This window comes from Periplaneta americana, chromosome 11 (assembly GCF_040183065.1).
Source record: "Periplaneta americana isolate PAMFEO1 chromosome 11, P.americana_PAMFEO1_priV1, whole genome shotgun sequence".
NCBI lineage: Eukaryota > Metazoa > Arthropoda > Insecta > Blattodea > Blattidae > Periplaneta > Periplaneta americana.
In genome coordinates, this window is record NC_091127.1 from 179611701 (window position 1) to 179627859 (window position 16159).

A 16159-nucleotide genomic window follows, 5' to 3' on the forward strand; every position below is an offset into this window, starting at 1 on the left:
CCTTCATAAAAACGTACAAATGAAGTTTTACTGTAACACCACTTCATTACATAATGACATAAAACAGAACAGCCTCACTGTGTACGAAAATTCGAAGACTACCCAACAACACTCATTGGAAAAAGTACAAAGCACCTCAAAGAAAACTTAAAGAATTAAAAGGGATTTTAAAAAAGTTAAACAAGAACATGAATTCAGCCTTGAACCTGAAGTCCTTCCACTACAATAATGTCCACTAAATTATACAGATTTATGAACAGAAACTAACGTTATCAAAAATATAAACAGGAAAGACAACAACATAGAAATTTAAAAAACTCCTTGCTCTAGAAACAATACATTTCAGATATCCAGAACCAGAATGCTATACATATGAATACAGAGTGTTAAAAAAATATCCAATATTTTAGGAGGTGACAGTATGCATCAAAACAAGAAAAAAATGTCGAATAAACATGGGTCCTACAACATATACTTTCTGAGATCTGAACACTTGTTCATAGGAGGTGCTCAATGTGACGTCCATTTATGGCAATGCATTTTTCTGCCCTACAATACAGCAGGCTACCAGATCATACCGTAGTTGACACCTCTGGCATGGAATAATGATACGTCGCAAGGAACAGTGAAAAGAAAAGTTTGGTTGCGGATATGAGCGGGGTTCAGCAGAGATGGTGTTGTGAATTTTCGTAATCAGCATGTGTGGGCTGATGAAAATTCCCATGCAGGTGAAGAAAGAAGCCATCAGCACCGATTCTCAATCAACTTATGGGGCAGGCGTTTTTGGTGATAGATTAAGGGCCATACGTGCTCGCACAGAGATTAACTGGGGCTCGTTATCAGGACTTTCTTATTAACGTATTGCCTTCCTAGCTGGAGTATGTGCCATGTCAGCAAAGACTACAAATGCATGATGGCACACCAGCACATTTTTTCCGCAATGAGCGTGAACACCTGATGCTAACATTTCAGGACCGCTGGATTGTTTGGAGAGACCCAAACCTTGACCTGCTCGTTCCTCAAATCTAAATCCTCTAGACTTTTGTTATCAAGAAAAATCAGGTCAATTTCAAAGATTGCGTGATTCCTTATGCCGAAGGACAAAGAAATGCATTGCCATGAATGGATGTCACCTCCTATGAACAAATGTTCAGATCTTAGAAAGTATGTGTTGTAGGACCCATGTTTATTTTAAAAAATGTTTCTTGTTTTGATGCATACTAGCACCTCCTAAAATATTGGATACTTTTTTTAACACCCTGTATACAGATAGGTTTTTGATAGACGAAAATGGGACTGCAGCAGCAGTCACTCCAGGTACTTCAATATTATTTATACTTTAATGATTGGTAATAATATATGAGCCGCTCAGAGCAAATGTGGTGTAAGTCAAGATTGGGTAATGAGGTTTAAAGTAGAAATTTTATAAAATACAGCGCAAAGTAGCAGTTAATATGTCCTTCGTGCTATCCACTGACTACTAATAGTTTAAATAATTGAATATTAATTGCTACTTTGCGCTGTATTTTACAGAATGTTTACTTTAACCCTCATTACTCATTTCTGACTTACACCACTTCTGCTCTGAACAGCTCATGTGTGTCCTGATTCATGAAATTATACTGTGTTAACCATGCATCAAAATACTGAAATGTATTCTAAATCCTAGTGGTCTCCCTCAATGGAGAGCAGATGATTTAAATAAATTATTCTAACTACTTGCCTCTATAATATAAAAAAAAAGTAATTTCTAAATTGTTAATATGTAGTAGGTTATCCAATTATCTTCTGACCAGAGCTGCAGCGGGAACTGCCCCAGCCGATAAAACAATGCCCACAGCCAGATGGGGAAGTGGGAGGGCGGGGTTAACTGGTTTTGACCTGACTCTCATGCGACACATGTTGTTTGAACAGTGGAAGCAACTACATGTGTACAGTCTGCTAAGAATAAATGACAAATAATAGGCCTAATTATTCCATTCCACATCAGGTGTTTATGTATGATTCGTACATCTATAGATTATCGGCTTGTGTTGTCGGGAGATTATTTCAATAGAAATTCTCATTTGATCGAGTTTCAAGTTGTAATACAATTCATAAATTAGTTAATAAATTTTGGAAAATAGGAAGTGTTTAAGATAAGAAGCTAAGAAGGAGACAAACAGTGCTCACTGAGGAAACTCTTAATGACACTGGACAATGCCTCGAAAATTCCCATAACAAATCTCTTAGTGGTCTTCCTCAGCAAACAGAAATTTCCTGGTTCTATACAAAGAGTTACGAAATTACATATGTTGTTGTTGTTTTCTAATGCCGGGCGTCTGACAATAAAGTCATTTGACCTCTTGCACTCCAATATATTTCAAAGATATTGTCATGGTCAGCCACTGACGCACAGATTTTGAGGTGTTCTGAATCCATTTCTTGGTTTGAGTTGTACAATGGGCAGTTAGGGGACTGATATATTCCAATTCTATGAAGATGCTTGGCCAAACAGTCATGGCCTGTTGCCAATCTAAATGCAGCTACAGACGATTTGCGTGGTAAATCGGGAATTAACTGTGGATTATGATGCAGAGAGTTCCATTTTTTTCCTTGGGATTGTGTTATCAAATTTTGTTTGTTGAAGTCTAAGTATGTAGATTTAATAAATCTTTTCACAGAGTAAAAAGTAAATTTAATAACAGATCTGCACGTAGCAGTGCTTCCCTTCTTTGCTACAGCATCTGCATTCTCGTTTCCCAGGATTCCAAAATGGGATGGTGTCCATTGGAATACAATTCTTTTATTGAGTGTTATTGAGAGAGCATTTTAGTTATTTCTGCTGTTTGAGATGAAGGTGTGTGTCTACAGACTATTGATAGAATAGCTGCTTTGGAGTTTGATAATATAACTGCATTTTTAAATTTACTGATGTGGCATAGAAGATTCCTGAGACATTCATTTATTGCAATGATTTCACCATCAAAACTTGTTGTTCCATATCCAAGAGATCTATAAAGTGAGAAGAGACAGCACGTAACACCTGCACCGGCACCTTGATACCTGGAGATAAAGGATCCATCGGTGTATAAATGAAGCCAGTTTTGTGGAGGGTACTTAGTATTAATTGTCTCTAAAGACAATTGTTTCATTTTTTCAGTGTTTACTTCTGATAAAACTCTACAAATGTACTGTGGTGCAAGAACTTATACTGGATGATTCTGCATTTTGGATTGCATTTTGTGAATGGATTCTGAATAGAGTGCATGACAGAGAAATTGATCCTAATCTTATCTTGTTTTCAGATGAAGCGTGGTTTCACTTATGTAGATACGTTAATTTGCAAAACTGGTGATAGTGGAGTTCCAAAAAATCTAATCTGCACCATGAGGAACCTCCTTCAGGACCAAAAATTAGTGCAGTTTCCAGTGAGAAAATAATAGGTCCTTTTTTTTTAAGGAAACAATTATTAATAGTGATTATTATCTCTGGGAATCATTAAAAGATAAAGTGCACAAGATGAGACCACACACTTTAGACGAACTGAAGGATGATATCTGCCAAGAGATCAATTCAATTTCTCAAAGAGAACTAAGAAAGGTGATAGGTAATTTCTAGACATCGGATTTTTAGGCACTAAAAATTGCAGTTTTAGGCGCCTAAAATAAGCTCAAAATTTGTAAAATTAGGCTCTATTTTAATTAAAATAGGCATTTTAGGCACATCAAGGTATCATACTTATTTCTTTCACTGAAATTTTTAGTTATACACTAAAATACGCACAAAAAAGTATGTTTAAACATTAAAAAAGAATACTATATTATATTTATAAACAGAGCTGCACAAATTTAATATATTGAAACTAATGAAATAATGATTATTGATATCAAGATTACTCATTTTAAGTTATTGAAATTCAGTTCCATGCTCAGACTTTATTATAATTATCTGCACAGTACACCACCAGAATTTTTTCTAAATTCTCCACAGTTAACCTTTGCCTTTTGTCACTGAGAATCATTTTGAAAGCAGAAAAACTTCTTTCAACCGAAACTGATGTGAGAGGCGCAAATTTTAAATTAGGTACAATAGAAACATCAATACTTACTGGAACATTTACACTTTCCCCCGATATCACTCTTGATACTTTTTCCAACAATGAAAATCCTACATTCTTATTTAATACGTTGTCCCACTTATTTTTAACTTTTTTCCCAGTTTCGCCCAAAGCAGAATGTATGTTCACTTGAGCTTCCTTTACTATTGCTATTTGGCTACAAAGAGATTGTTTTTCACGTTCTAATTGTTCAATGCTTGCAGGTATGAAAGAAAAGTTTGATGTTATGTAGGCAATATCGTTTTTCACTCGTGAGTCATTCAGACAATCTTTCACTGCTTTCACACACGCTGCACTATCAGTTTCAGGTAATTTATCAATAACTGTGACCACTTCTTCAAAATACTTAGAATAATACACCACTGACTGAATCCAGGTTCCCCATCGTGTAACAACCGGCTGAGGTGGGAGTGGGATATCTGGAAAGTTCTCTCTGAATATTGAAATCCTGGATGGGGCTTTACAAAAACATTTTTTTGTGTTAGAAATAAACGAATTGACAAGAGGAAATTCATTCCGGATTGTTTCAGAAACCCTGTGAAGGCCATGTGCTAGACAGGTTACATGCGTGAGGTTAGGATAAAATGTTTTAAGAAGTGGAGCTGCAGCAACCATGTATGAGGCAGCATCAGTACAAAACAACAGAACTTTAGAATCGTATATATTACCTGAGTATAAAGACTGTAGGCCTTTGTTTACAAAATAAGCAATGGCTTGGCTATTCACTTTCGAAAGTTCCTTAACACATACGAGGTGTGGAATCGAAGGTCCATCAGGACTAAGTTTTCCTACTGCCATATTTGCTATATACCTATTCATAGGATTTGAGGTTTCATCCACAGAGACCCATATGTAAGAATCACCTATATCCTCCCGAATGGAAGCTGAAGTTTCATTGTATATTCTGTCTAAGTAATTTTTTCTTAGGGTTGATTTAGATGGGATATTTTGTTTGCAGTATTTTTGTAAAAACTGTCTTAAAACCGGATTTTCAATTGCATTCCATGGAATGTTAGCAGCAACAAACGCTCTGGTTAAATCAGCATAGAAATTGCTGCTGAGATTGGATGAAGTAGGCTGTGTTAGTAAAGTTTGTTGCAATTGATTTTTCTGCTGAGCTTTAGCCTTATGAGCCGCTCCTTGCACATGCTGCTTTAGGTGGCACTTCTTTTCTTGCGAAATCTAAAAATGTAAAGTAAACTGAATTAAAATAAAATCCTAATTGTTGTATTGCCGTATTTCTATCACAAAGTTAGTGGGTTCGAACAATCAAAATTTTAATGACCTGCAAATACTTTAACTGTCGGAATTTAAAAGGTTAAAGTGTAGTGGTCTTAAAAAGAATTATACCTCAGGATAGCTCAGTCAATGTATAAATATTATAGGCCTACTCATTAAAATTAATAGAATTTATATATTTCAACTATTGTTACATACCTGTTTGCTACAAATCTTGCAGAATATTATTTTTCCATCATAAGTGAATTCTGAATATTCTGTTAGCCATTGCCGGATCAATGTAGATTTTGCACTTATATTTTTCGGCATTATCGCGTTAAACTTCACACGAAAAAGTCCTACCGCCCAAAACTTCTCAACACAAATAAGGTGAGGGAAAGAGCAACTGTTAACGAGCATTCAAATGAACTGTTGTTATTGAGATTCAATTGGACAAAAATACAAAGTTCCACTTATTGTTGCATTTCCTGGTAGTGTTAACACTAGGAGGGCCATTCTTTTAAATATTTTGTAACGGTTTACCCTACTAATTCGCAGTTTTACAACTTTTCATAAATATTTCAAAAACACTCTTTCTCCAAAAATTGTGATTTTATGACACTCTGAAGGGCAGTACAGCTAATTGGTTTCAGACCGAAAACAGTCATTTTTATAGTATAGTATATCTCTGAATCGGTAGCAGCACATGTTGTGATTGTTGCCTGCTTCAAAACTAAGGTTGGTTCTTTGTCGGCATTTATGCCTCCAAACATGTTAAATTCGGTGAAATCTATTGCGAGTGTCGTGAGATTCAAAACATTTTGTTTCCTTTATCAATGGTTTCATGGCCGGTGTGAAGCAAACTTTCCACTTTTTAAATGCCTTAAATTTCGCAGTGAATGCATGTATAAATTATAAAAAGTAAGAGTAAAATGCGAAACTTTACAGTGAGTTAGGCATTTTTAGGCGAATATTAACAAATTAGGCTCTAATAACCGTTTTAGGGCATTTTAGGGCACTATAAAACTCTTTGAATACCTTTCAATTTCCATGAAACACAAATATTAATAATTATTTTTACTTTTCTCCTAAAGAAACAAAATAGGCATTTGCCCTAGAATCCGATGTCTGGTAATTTCCTAAGCAGATGCCAAAAATCAGCGGCGTATTTTGCGGGCTACCGGCGGTAGCCCAAGGAAATTACAAAAGAAAAAGTTTATAATATAACATAATGTAATAATTTTGTATTATTAGTTTTACCATAGTAATTAAAATTAAAGTAATTGTTAGATATATTTTGTGTAATAATAGGGTCAGCTGGTAGCCCAAACCCTTTAACCAGTATACGCCTCTGCCAAAAATGTGTGGAAAATGGAGACAGGCAGTTCCAGTATCTCCTTGCATGACATGGGTGAGTACATAACTTATAAAGTGCATTAGAATTTATTAGGCAGTCACTCTAGCATAACAAGTAACCGCTGAACCACTGATTCATGTACTGCCCGGTTGGCAGGAAGTGATAGTTTATTGGCTGGCACAATCCCTGCCGCAGCTCTCGTCAGACAATAATTGGATGACCCAGTATCTTCTCATCTAAGCTTAATTAAAATAGTACATTTTCTATAGTTAAATTAGCATGGAATCTCAAAAGTACTATGACTCTGAAGAGAAAATTTTACAGAATTACATCACTGCTTTTCCACATTTATCCCAAATCTCCATATAAAGATAAATTAAAGAACTTCAGATATATAACAAATCTACAAGCCATGCAAGTTTACTGCGTTGAATTGCTACAACTATAGAATATGGAAAATAGAAATATAAATTACAGTAGAACCTCGATAATTCGAATTAATTGGAATGAGGGGAGGGGTAATTTGGATTATCAAACATATGGAATTACTTTACCTAAACATCAAGTAACTGTAGTTAAGTTATGTAGCGTAAGTGCTAATGCCAGTTAATCTGTTTTAATATGCCACCATAACTTCACAACACTGTGTGAAGGACTATGTAAACTGTCACTCTTGCAGTGATAGTGAATATAGCAGAGCTAAATTTTGACGCAGCCAATAAAGTTTACCTGGAGATCTCACATTCAGGAACATGGCTCCCTTATATATAATAAATCTATGACCACAAGCTTTCGATAGTGTGTTCAGATTACTGAGGTTCGAATTATCAAGGTTTTGCTGTATTAAAAAATTGCAGTACCTGTTTTTCGAAGTCCAACTATTAAAGTTCTGGGTTCAACATACTTCTCTATACTTAATAACATAAACAATAAAGCTGAAATAATTCAAAGTAAAAATTTATTATATGTCATTGTAGAAATGTCATTCTTACACTTTAAAATTTGTATAGTACTAAAATACTCATCATATTTTTACTATTATAGGTACCAATAACTCAAAAGTCGTGAAAATGTCAGAGACTTACACTATGAATTTTCTGAAACTTTCTCTCCAGTCACTGTGATGATGAAATTCGTACACATGACACACAAAGGTCACCAACACAAAGACAAATGTAAACAGTGAAAAGAGACCCATGCGCACAATGGTTTCTCTTATCTTGGCACTTGCTCTTTCTGAGATAATTTCTTGACTGTTAATTTTTAGTCTCACCAGTGTTATAAGACCTGAAATATATACAGTTGCAGTGAAACATCAATGCAAGTCATGTGTGAAACTATAACATATAGATTGTAATAAATTATGTTAATGTCACAAACAATAACGTAAATAGAAAATAAATGGGTAGAAATGTTTAATGCTATTTTTGAATGCTGAAAAATATACATTTTCGCATCTTGATATCTGAAAAGTTGTTTTCGGCTGCCTTCCCGTTCATCTGTGTACAGAATTTTCTCCTAAACTGATGTATAGAATTTGTTTACATACAAAATACAGTATCTACTAGTTTCAATTCTGAAAGTATGCACATAAAATACAGTTGAACTTCATTTTTAAATTTCCATTTTTTACATAATTTTTTCTTCAGTCTCTTTACGTTAACAAAATTTATAATTTAAATAAATGTATGCCAGTTATAAATTACAATTAATACAACTACTTTTACATAAAATAGCACTAAGTTACAACGTGAAATAAAATAAAGCTAAAAATAATTAAGAACATGGATTATGCACAGTTTCGGCAAAGAATCTCTGATTGTCATTTTCGATCATTAACACTATCATGAGAAACAACAAAGTGCTCAACAATATTTGGAAGAAGAAGAAGAAGAAGGAGGAGGAGAAGGAGGAGGAGAAGAAGAAGAAGAAGAAGAAGAAGAAGAAGAAGAAGAAGAAGAAGAAGAAGCTGGAGCAGGCGCTATTTGCTTACATTTTTTCTTCTATTAAAAAATGTTGGCACATATACAACGAATTTTCATTTACATGTACACATCACTCCAAAATATATCTGTTTGGTTACATGAATGCAAAAACATAGTTTTCTTATCCAATTTTAAAGCTGCAACTCAGGCCATCAGTTCAGCTACATTCCCTAAAATTGAAAAAAATTTAAAAAATCCTTTATATGGTAAAACAAATTCAAAATTTAAAAAAGAATATAGTATTTCAATAGGAGTCCATGTTAGCCAAGAAAGAAAATAAAATCAATATAAAAACAAACTACACATTTTCATACGAATCTATTAAATGGATTATAAAATCATCACAACAATTCAATAGCAGAACACCAAAATTCAAGACGAAAATATTTCTTGAAAGATTTAAAATTAATTCGTGATCTACCTTGAAAATCCACTGTGGCCATGGTTACTGGTCACGACTGCTTTAGTAAATACCTTCACTGAATCAGTTTATTGCTTCCTATGAAATGCTTATTATGCACAAAGGAAGAGGATATTATGGACATTGAACACCTGGCAAATAATTGTGAATCTCTAGACTTTAATGGATCTTGTAAAAAAAAAAAACATACATGTGCACATACCCACACATGCACATGCACACAAACACACACATACTTGTCAAACACTGATGGTGATGACATGTTTTAAAAAATTGTATGAATCAAAGTCTGGAACCATATAAATATTTTCCATATGCTTGATTTTCGATTACTATAGGTGTTACCAGTATTTGTAAGACCAAATGCTCTACCAGTAACACATTCGATTCTAGCCCAAAGCAGCCATTTTGAATGCAACTTTGAAATTTTAAATGGAAAGGGGGTCATGTAGGTACTCAAAACCATGTGAAATTTTCTGAGAAAAACAATGGTGCAATCCGTTTTTAGATATCTCTAATCGTTTTCAACTCTATGGCGAGTCCTCGGCATCACTTCATTTCACCTCTTTGATTTGATTACCTGGTTGGGTTTTTCCCAGGTTTTCCCCAACCAAAAGGCAAATGCCAGGTAATCTTTTGGCGAATCCTCGGACCTCATCTGATCATTGTAGAAAATTACTAAATTGTAAAACTGTAAAAATTGTACAATATTGTAAAAATTGTAATTGTAATATTGTAAAATTTTGACTTGTTACACATCTTAAAGCTTCATTGCTCATGTAAGATCTATGGAATATAATAAATGAATGAAATGAATGAAAGATAACTGTCATAATCACACCAACATTAGTTACTGCATCTAAAGATATTTTGTAACATGGTACAGTGCTAAGGAGGCTTTGGAAAAGGTACTTTTATGCAATTCTGGTAATTAACTTTTTCCGCTTTACTGTTTGGTTAACCTGTGACAGTTTCAATGCATTGTTGTGATTATTTGAACCATTCCTAACAAATTTCTTGATTTTCGTGATGACATAATCGAAAGAGGAAAGAATTGATATCATTCTTCATTCTGGTAGGTTAAGCCACAGAAATGTTGCAGCAGACTGGACGAACAGTTCCCTGGACATTGGATTGGTCGATGTGGACCAGTAGAATGGCTGGCCAGGTCTCCAGATTTAGTACGCCTTCATTTTTTCTTTTGGGGTTACATAAAGAGCTTAGTAGGATGAAGAGAAAATTAAGAATGTGGAACATTTAAAGAACCGTATCATTGAAGCCCGTGCTGAAGTCACCCCGGAAATGCTACAAAATGTTCTATCCACATTTCACGGCAAACCTAATTTCGAGGAAAACTTAATTAGAATGTATAAATGAGGTTTTGTGCCTCTTGGTGTTTAGAATACGATTGTACCTAGGTATAAGTGAGAAAAAAACAGTAATTTTACATCAGTATTAGAAAAAATGTAACACAATATGCAAATATGCCCGAGCAATTTTGGAGACATGTTCTATACTGTTGCTCTCGAAATAATTATGTAAAAATTAAGAAATAAAGAAAAAATACGAGAGAGAAAAAGAAAGAATGAAAGAAAGAAACAAACAAACAAACAAACAAAGGTCTCACTTTTGAGTAAATTTTCATTCAAAATGTTCTTTACTCACCCCTAGTGAGAAAGTATCCTCCAACAAAAAGTACTGTTGTAATGGGGACGAGCAAGAATCCTGCTCGTGCAGCATGATTAACATATCCCACAAAACAGATACCAGCAACACTGTCGCCATCTATTTCCCCTAGTGCCATAGTTGTAATAGTAAGAACTAGGGGCAATGACCAAGCCACCATGTGAAAATAAGCACTTTTCTTATCAATTCGCTCTTGAATTTTACCTGCAAAGTAACCATTAAATTAAAATATCCATATATAGTTAATACAAAAGAGAAAGAATTTAGTTATATTTCAGTTTGAAAACTAACACCGTTAACAAAAATGAAACAAAAAATTACTGTAAACAAACTTAAATGTAAATGTGTACATTAAACTAAGCCTTAGTAATACAGAAAGTCTTATAAATCCACGAGTATGAGTAGCTAGTGAACAGACATATGGTACCATTGATTAAATGTCTAAGAATTGTGATTCCTCACCAAACATGCAAGTTCAATTCGAAGTTTATGATGGATGGAATTAGTGGTGGGCAAAAATGGGGTGTAGGCATATTGTTTTGATTTTTCACATTTATTTAATTTAATTTATTTACTTTATTTATTAATTCAATTTATTTCATTTTACAAACATATACACAACAAGTTATGTAATTTCCTGACGGATATTACGTTTTAGTTCTTCCAGGATGCGTGGGTTACTTCGTCACTGAAGGGTACTTCATGAACGATATCAAGTTTCTCAGCACTATGGAAACTAGTATGGTTGTATCAACACAACTCCATACTGTCTCTTCCCTATCCAGACCTCATCTGATCACTCTGTTAATAAGAATAGAATTCAGGAAGGAATGTGAGTTGAGTGTGATCTGGGAGGACAAATAACAGATGGTGGATATTTAAGATAAGCAGGAAGAAATGGTCTGTTTGGAGTTCAGTTAATATCAGGATTAGTGGAGTTATTAGTTAAATTTTATATATATATATATATATATATATATATATATATATATATCATATTTTTTTAATAGGTTATTTTACGATGCTTTATCAACAGCTTAGGTTATTTAGCGTCTGAATGAGATGAAGGTGATAATGCCGGTGAAATGAGTCCGGGGTCCAACACCGAAAGTTACCCAGCATTTGCTCATATTGGGTTGAGGGAAAACCCCAGAAAAAAACTCAACCAAGTAACTTGCCCCAACCGGGAATCGAACCCGGGCCACCTGGTTTCGCGGCTAGACGCGCTAACGGTTACTTCACAGGTGTGGACTATATCATATTAATTGTAAGCAAATATAATAGAAAGTTATGGTGGAATCCGAATACAGAAATGTGGTGGTACTCCATAATTGATATAAATGTTGATGACAATAAATATTATCATTATCATTATATATTGTACATGTATATGTGTTCTCTTAATTTAAATAACTGTGATATCAAAAAGCTACCATAAGAACACGAATTGTGATAATAGACTATTTTTTTGCTAGTTTCAGAAGATTTTCTATAATTATTATTAATTCTCCACAAAGAACGTAAGATTTTGAAGTAGCACGAAATGTATTCTTTGCCCCATACCAACAAGAAGAACAATTCAATCTCAAGTTAACATATTATTCAAACCAGTGTAAATGAGAGTAACAGATCCAGTTGTCTTAAGAGAGAATACAGAACATTTCAAACAAGAGTTTTCGAAAACAAGAAATAATACTGGTGAAGATGTAAACGTTTTTTTATGAAGATGATTAACCAAAATGGAAGCAAAGAGCAGAGACTGTCAGGATCAAAGACATAATGCAATTAGCAGTCAAACAAATAAAATCCAGTTTCACAAGGTATATTATAACTAATAACCAGAATATTTCTACAATTTATGGAATCTTTACCAAAAAATATCTAAATTTAACAGTTTAACAGCCTAGACTGTTAAACTTACATATTTTTCTTGAAAGACAAAAGGTGTGGCTGGAATTGGCAATGATTCATTGCAAGGATGAATTTAGTATGGCAGAAACCATGGTGCTTTATTTTTTCTTACATGAAAATGCCTTAAATCTGATTTGAAATTTGTGCGATGTTGAATGTGGCATGAGCATTTTGGATGTTTAGACCATCTCAGTGATGTAGAGACATACAGTGTTTCTGGGCTACATGTCATCTACACCCACAGGAAAGACAAAGACTGGTCCAGTCCTGGAGAGTAGCTCTTGGTAATGGATCCAACAGACAGGTTCCCATTATCTTGATATATTGCAAACATCCACAAGCTTGCACCATGAATATACCTTAGTTGAACCATATCAATGTTTAATATTATTTTCACAATATCACTGACACTATAAAAAAAATTAACAATGTTTCTTTCCAACTAAGTACGTTAAGACTTCTTGAAAAGTGCGATGAAAGCGAGAGAGGGAAAGAGCGCGAAAGCAGAGAGAAAGTGGGGGGAGAGAATGAGAAAAAGGTAGAGGAATGTTATTTATAAAAGTATGTACTCTCACTATATCCAATTACCTTACCAGTCAAGAATATTGTAATGTTAACAGAATAGTGGTGTGGTAGAAACAGTAGTAAAACAATATATCAATGATGCTTAGGTAAAAGGGTTTATTCCACAAAAGAAAAAAAAATTCAGGAACAACAGAAATTTGATTTTAAGTTATTATTATTGGTTACCTTATATGAAGGGAAGTAAACATAATTGTCAAAAGCATATCTTCACATTTTGTAATTAAATTTTAACTAAATTACAGCAAAAAAGTCAAATTAAAAAAAAATTAGTGTCAAGGGCTTTTACCTAAACACTATCGACATGTATGTCAATAAAGTTTCTTGAGCACTAGTGCCACTGGTCATTATTAAAGCCAAACACGTACATTTAATGTATTAATAAAGTTCGGTATAGAAAGGCACAGAGCTTCCAGAGAAACCTATCAAACATAATACTAGCTAAAATTATGCATATGACAATTAAAATGTATTTAATTTGTATTGTTTTGGATACACTTCATATAATGAAATGTGGAAAATAAACACAATATTTAATTTTTACCTAGAGTTTGAAAACTGATGTGCCATGTGTACGTGAGAATTACAAACCACACAAAGGCAGCCATGATGAAGTAATACACCAATACAAATATTATCACACATGACAAATTCTCTCCAGTACTGTAACACATAAAAACAGGTTATATAAATTCAACAATCAAACCATCTAACAGTCACTTCTACAAGAATACACTTCATCAATACTTAAAAAATTAGTCTAAGTTTTTTACAGAATGTGGTCTTATTATTGAGAGCACGAAATTAATTTTATAAGTAAATGTAATACATAACTTAAAAATATTTAAATTATTGCACAGTCACTGTACAGAATGTCCTTCAATTGCATATTCAGTAGAGCACGACTGCATTACATAATTAAAACTTAAGTAACCAATTTATATAAACAGACTGCCTTATGTGGCATTTTAATGCTTAAAGGAAAAATCAATAAGAAAACTACTGGAGAAAATTCTGAGTAAAAATTCTAACTTTTCATGTAGGCCTATATATTGTCCAGATAATTGACTGACTTGTAAACAATGAATAATAAAAAAAGCTATCAGTAGTTTAGGACAAAATACAGCCAATTTTTACGAAATAAATTATTTTCTAACATTCCAAAATAAATTATACATAAGTCTTCATTGTTTATTAACACAACATAATTATAACCAATTTTTTTTACAGAAATTTGTGCCATACAATTCCATAAAGAATTGTGAGAGGCGATCACGAATTCATGATGAACAGTAACTCAAGGCAAAGCTTTTTTTTTGGGATAAGTCATCAAGAAGTTCACTAAACGTAATCTGCCATGAGTATGTGCGTCACTCTTGGCATACATTGAGTTTCAAAAAAACTTAAGCAAAGCACTGCAGTTTTGTGGTCATTGTCCAATGTCCATGTTTCTGATGCATATATATATATATATATATATATATATATATATATATATATATATATAAGGGTAGATATTCCCATAAATTTGTTCTGTGCCATGGTGTCGTGGTCTAACACATCCTGCCTCTGACTCACGTTACGTAATGCGAGTCATGAGGGAAGAAATTTTCTCACGAAATTTCGGCTAATGTATGGGACTGATGCTCACCCAGCATTGTGATGCATTGGGGAGCTACGATAAGTAGCGAAATCCAGTTACAAAAACCAGCTATAACAGCTGGAGGGGATCATCATGCTAACCACGCGATACCTCCATTCTGGTTGGATGATCATCCATCTCTGCTTCGGCATGTGGATGTGAGGCCAACAGCCGTCAGGTCAGTCTGAGCACTTCAAAGGCCACAGGGCCATGAATTAATATTATTATTATTATTATTATTATTATTATTATTATTATAACAATGACCAACCGCCAATATACTGCTATAATTAAAATATGTTCCAATTCAAATAATTATAGTTGGTTCAGTAAGAAGATTGGACTTTTAAAATTATTATTGAAAAAAAAAAAATCAGTTGGTTTAAACAAAGTTTAAACCATGGTCTAAATCAAATTATTTGAACTGGCCAACTCTGCTTGCAATACAGCTATATATTTTATAGCACAATACACTAAAATATGTAATAAACAGCAAAATTCTTCCACTGAAGGTAAACTTACTTAGGTTCTGACATCCTTAAAGTACCATCTTTCCGGCATATAATGCCTTCACGTGCACCAGGAATAAACTGTGCCAACCATCCAATACATGACACCAAAAAACAGCAATTGATATAGAAAATTACAAGTGCTGGATACTTGTTTGCAGAACGCCAATCAATGAAAAAGGTTACCTATATAAAGAAAAAATGTAATAAATTATTTAATAATATTTATTTTCATTAGTTCTACTTGAAGAAGCATATTGTTTTGTAGGAGCTTTTAGGGTTATTCTTGCATCTGTCTACTTTGCTTGTTATGTTTCCTTTTAGCATTTTATAGAATTTTATTGGTATTAGCAGTTAGAACCAACAACAGACTTTCAGATTGGCAACAAATTCACAGCGGAGTAAGACAAATCTGTGGTCAATCTCCATTACTTTTCATTATATATATACAGTATATATATGAAGAGAAAGATTAGAAACAGACGCATGATGGTTCAACTTCTATCAGTCGAAATTTACAGTTTGATAGTCTACTCTTTGCTGATGATTTAGTCCTAGTTGCATGTAATAAAGATGAGCTTCAGTATTCAGTGCATAATATAATTAATATGATCAGCACAAAATACGACATGGCAATCAATATTGAAAAAACAAAATATGGCATTTCGTAGGAAATACCATGTCGCAGGCAAAATTTGCTTAAACAACAAATTAATAGAAAGAGTAAATTAATTTATGTATCTTGGCTA

The 16159-nt window shown here is 33.6% G+C and overlaps 1 protein-coding gene and 1 long non-coding RNA gene across 4 annotated transcripts in view; one reads left to right on the forward strand and one right to left on the reverse strand.

Annotated features, from left to right (window-relative positions):
- The window catches only part of LOC138709658 (uncharacterized), a 38740-nt gene extending 35149 nt beyond the window's left edge, over positions 1 to 3591 (forward strand). Inside the window, exon 3 of the long non-coding RNA XR_011334989.1 lies at positions 3288 to 3591. This is a non-coding gene — a long non-coding RNA (uncharacterized lncRNA). The remainder of the gene's footprint in view (positions 1 to 3287) is intronic.
- The window catches only part of smo (smoothened, frizzled class receptor), a 61590-nt gene that overhangs the window by 33880 nt on the left and 11551 nt on the right, over positions 1 to 16159 (reverse strand). For all 3 annotated transcript variants that reach the window (XM_069840590.1, XM_069840591.1, XM_069840592.1), the window contains exons 6-9: positions 15424 to 15596; positions 13804 to 13922; positions 10746 to 10970; positions 7760 to 7961 (exon numbers count right to left, since the gene is read on the reverse strand). In XM_069840590.1, the coding sequence (XP_069696691.1) occupies positions 7760 to 7961; positions 10746 to 10970; positions 13804 to 13922; positions 15424 to 15596 (719 nt within the window). The remainder of the gene's footprint in view (positions 1 to 7759; positions 7962 to 10745; positions 10971 to 13803; positions 13923 to 15423; positions 15597 to 16159) is intronic.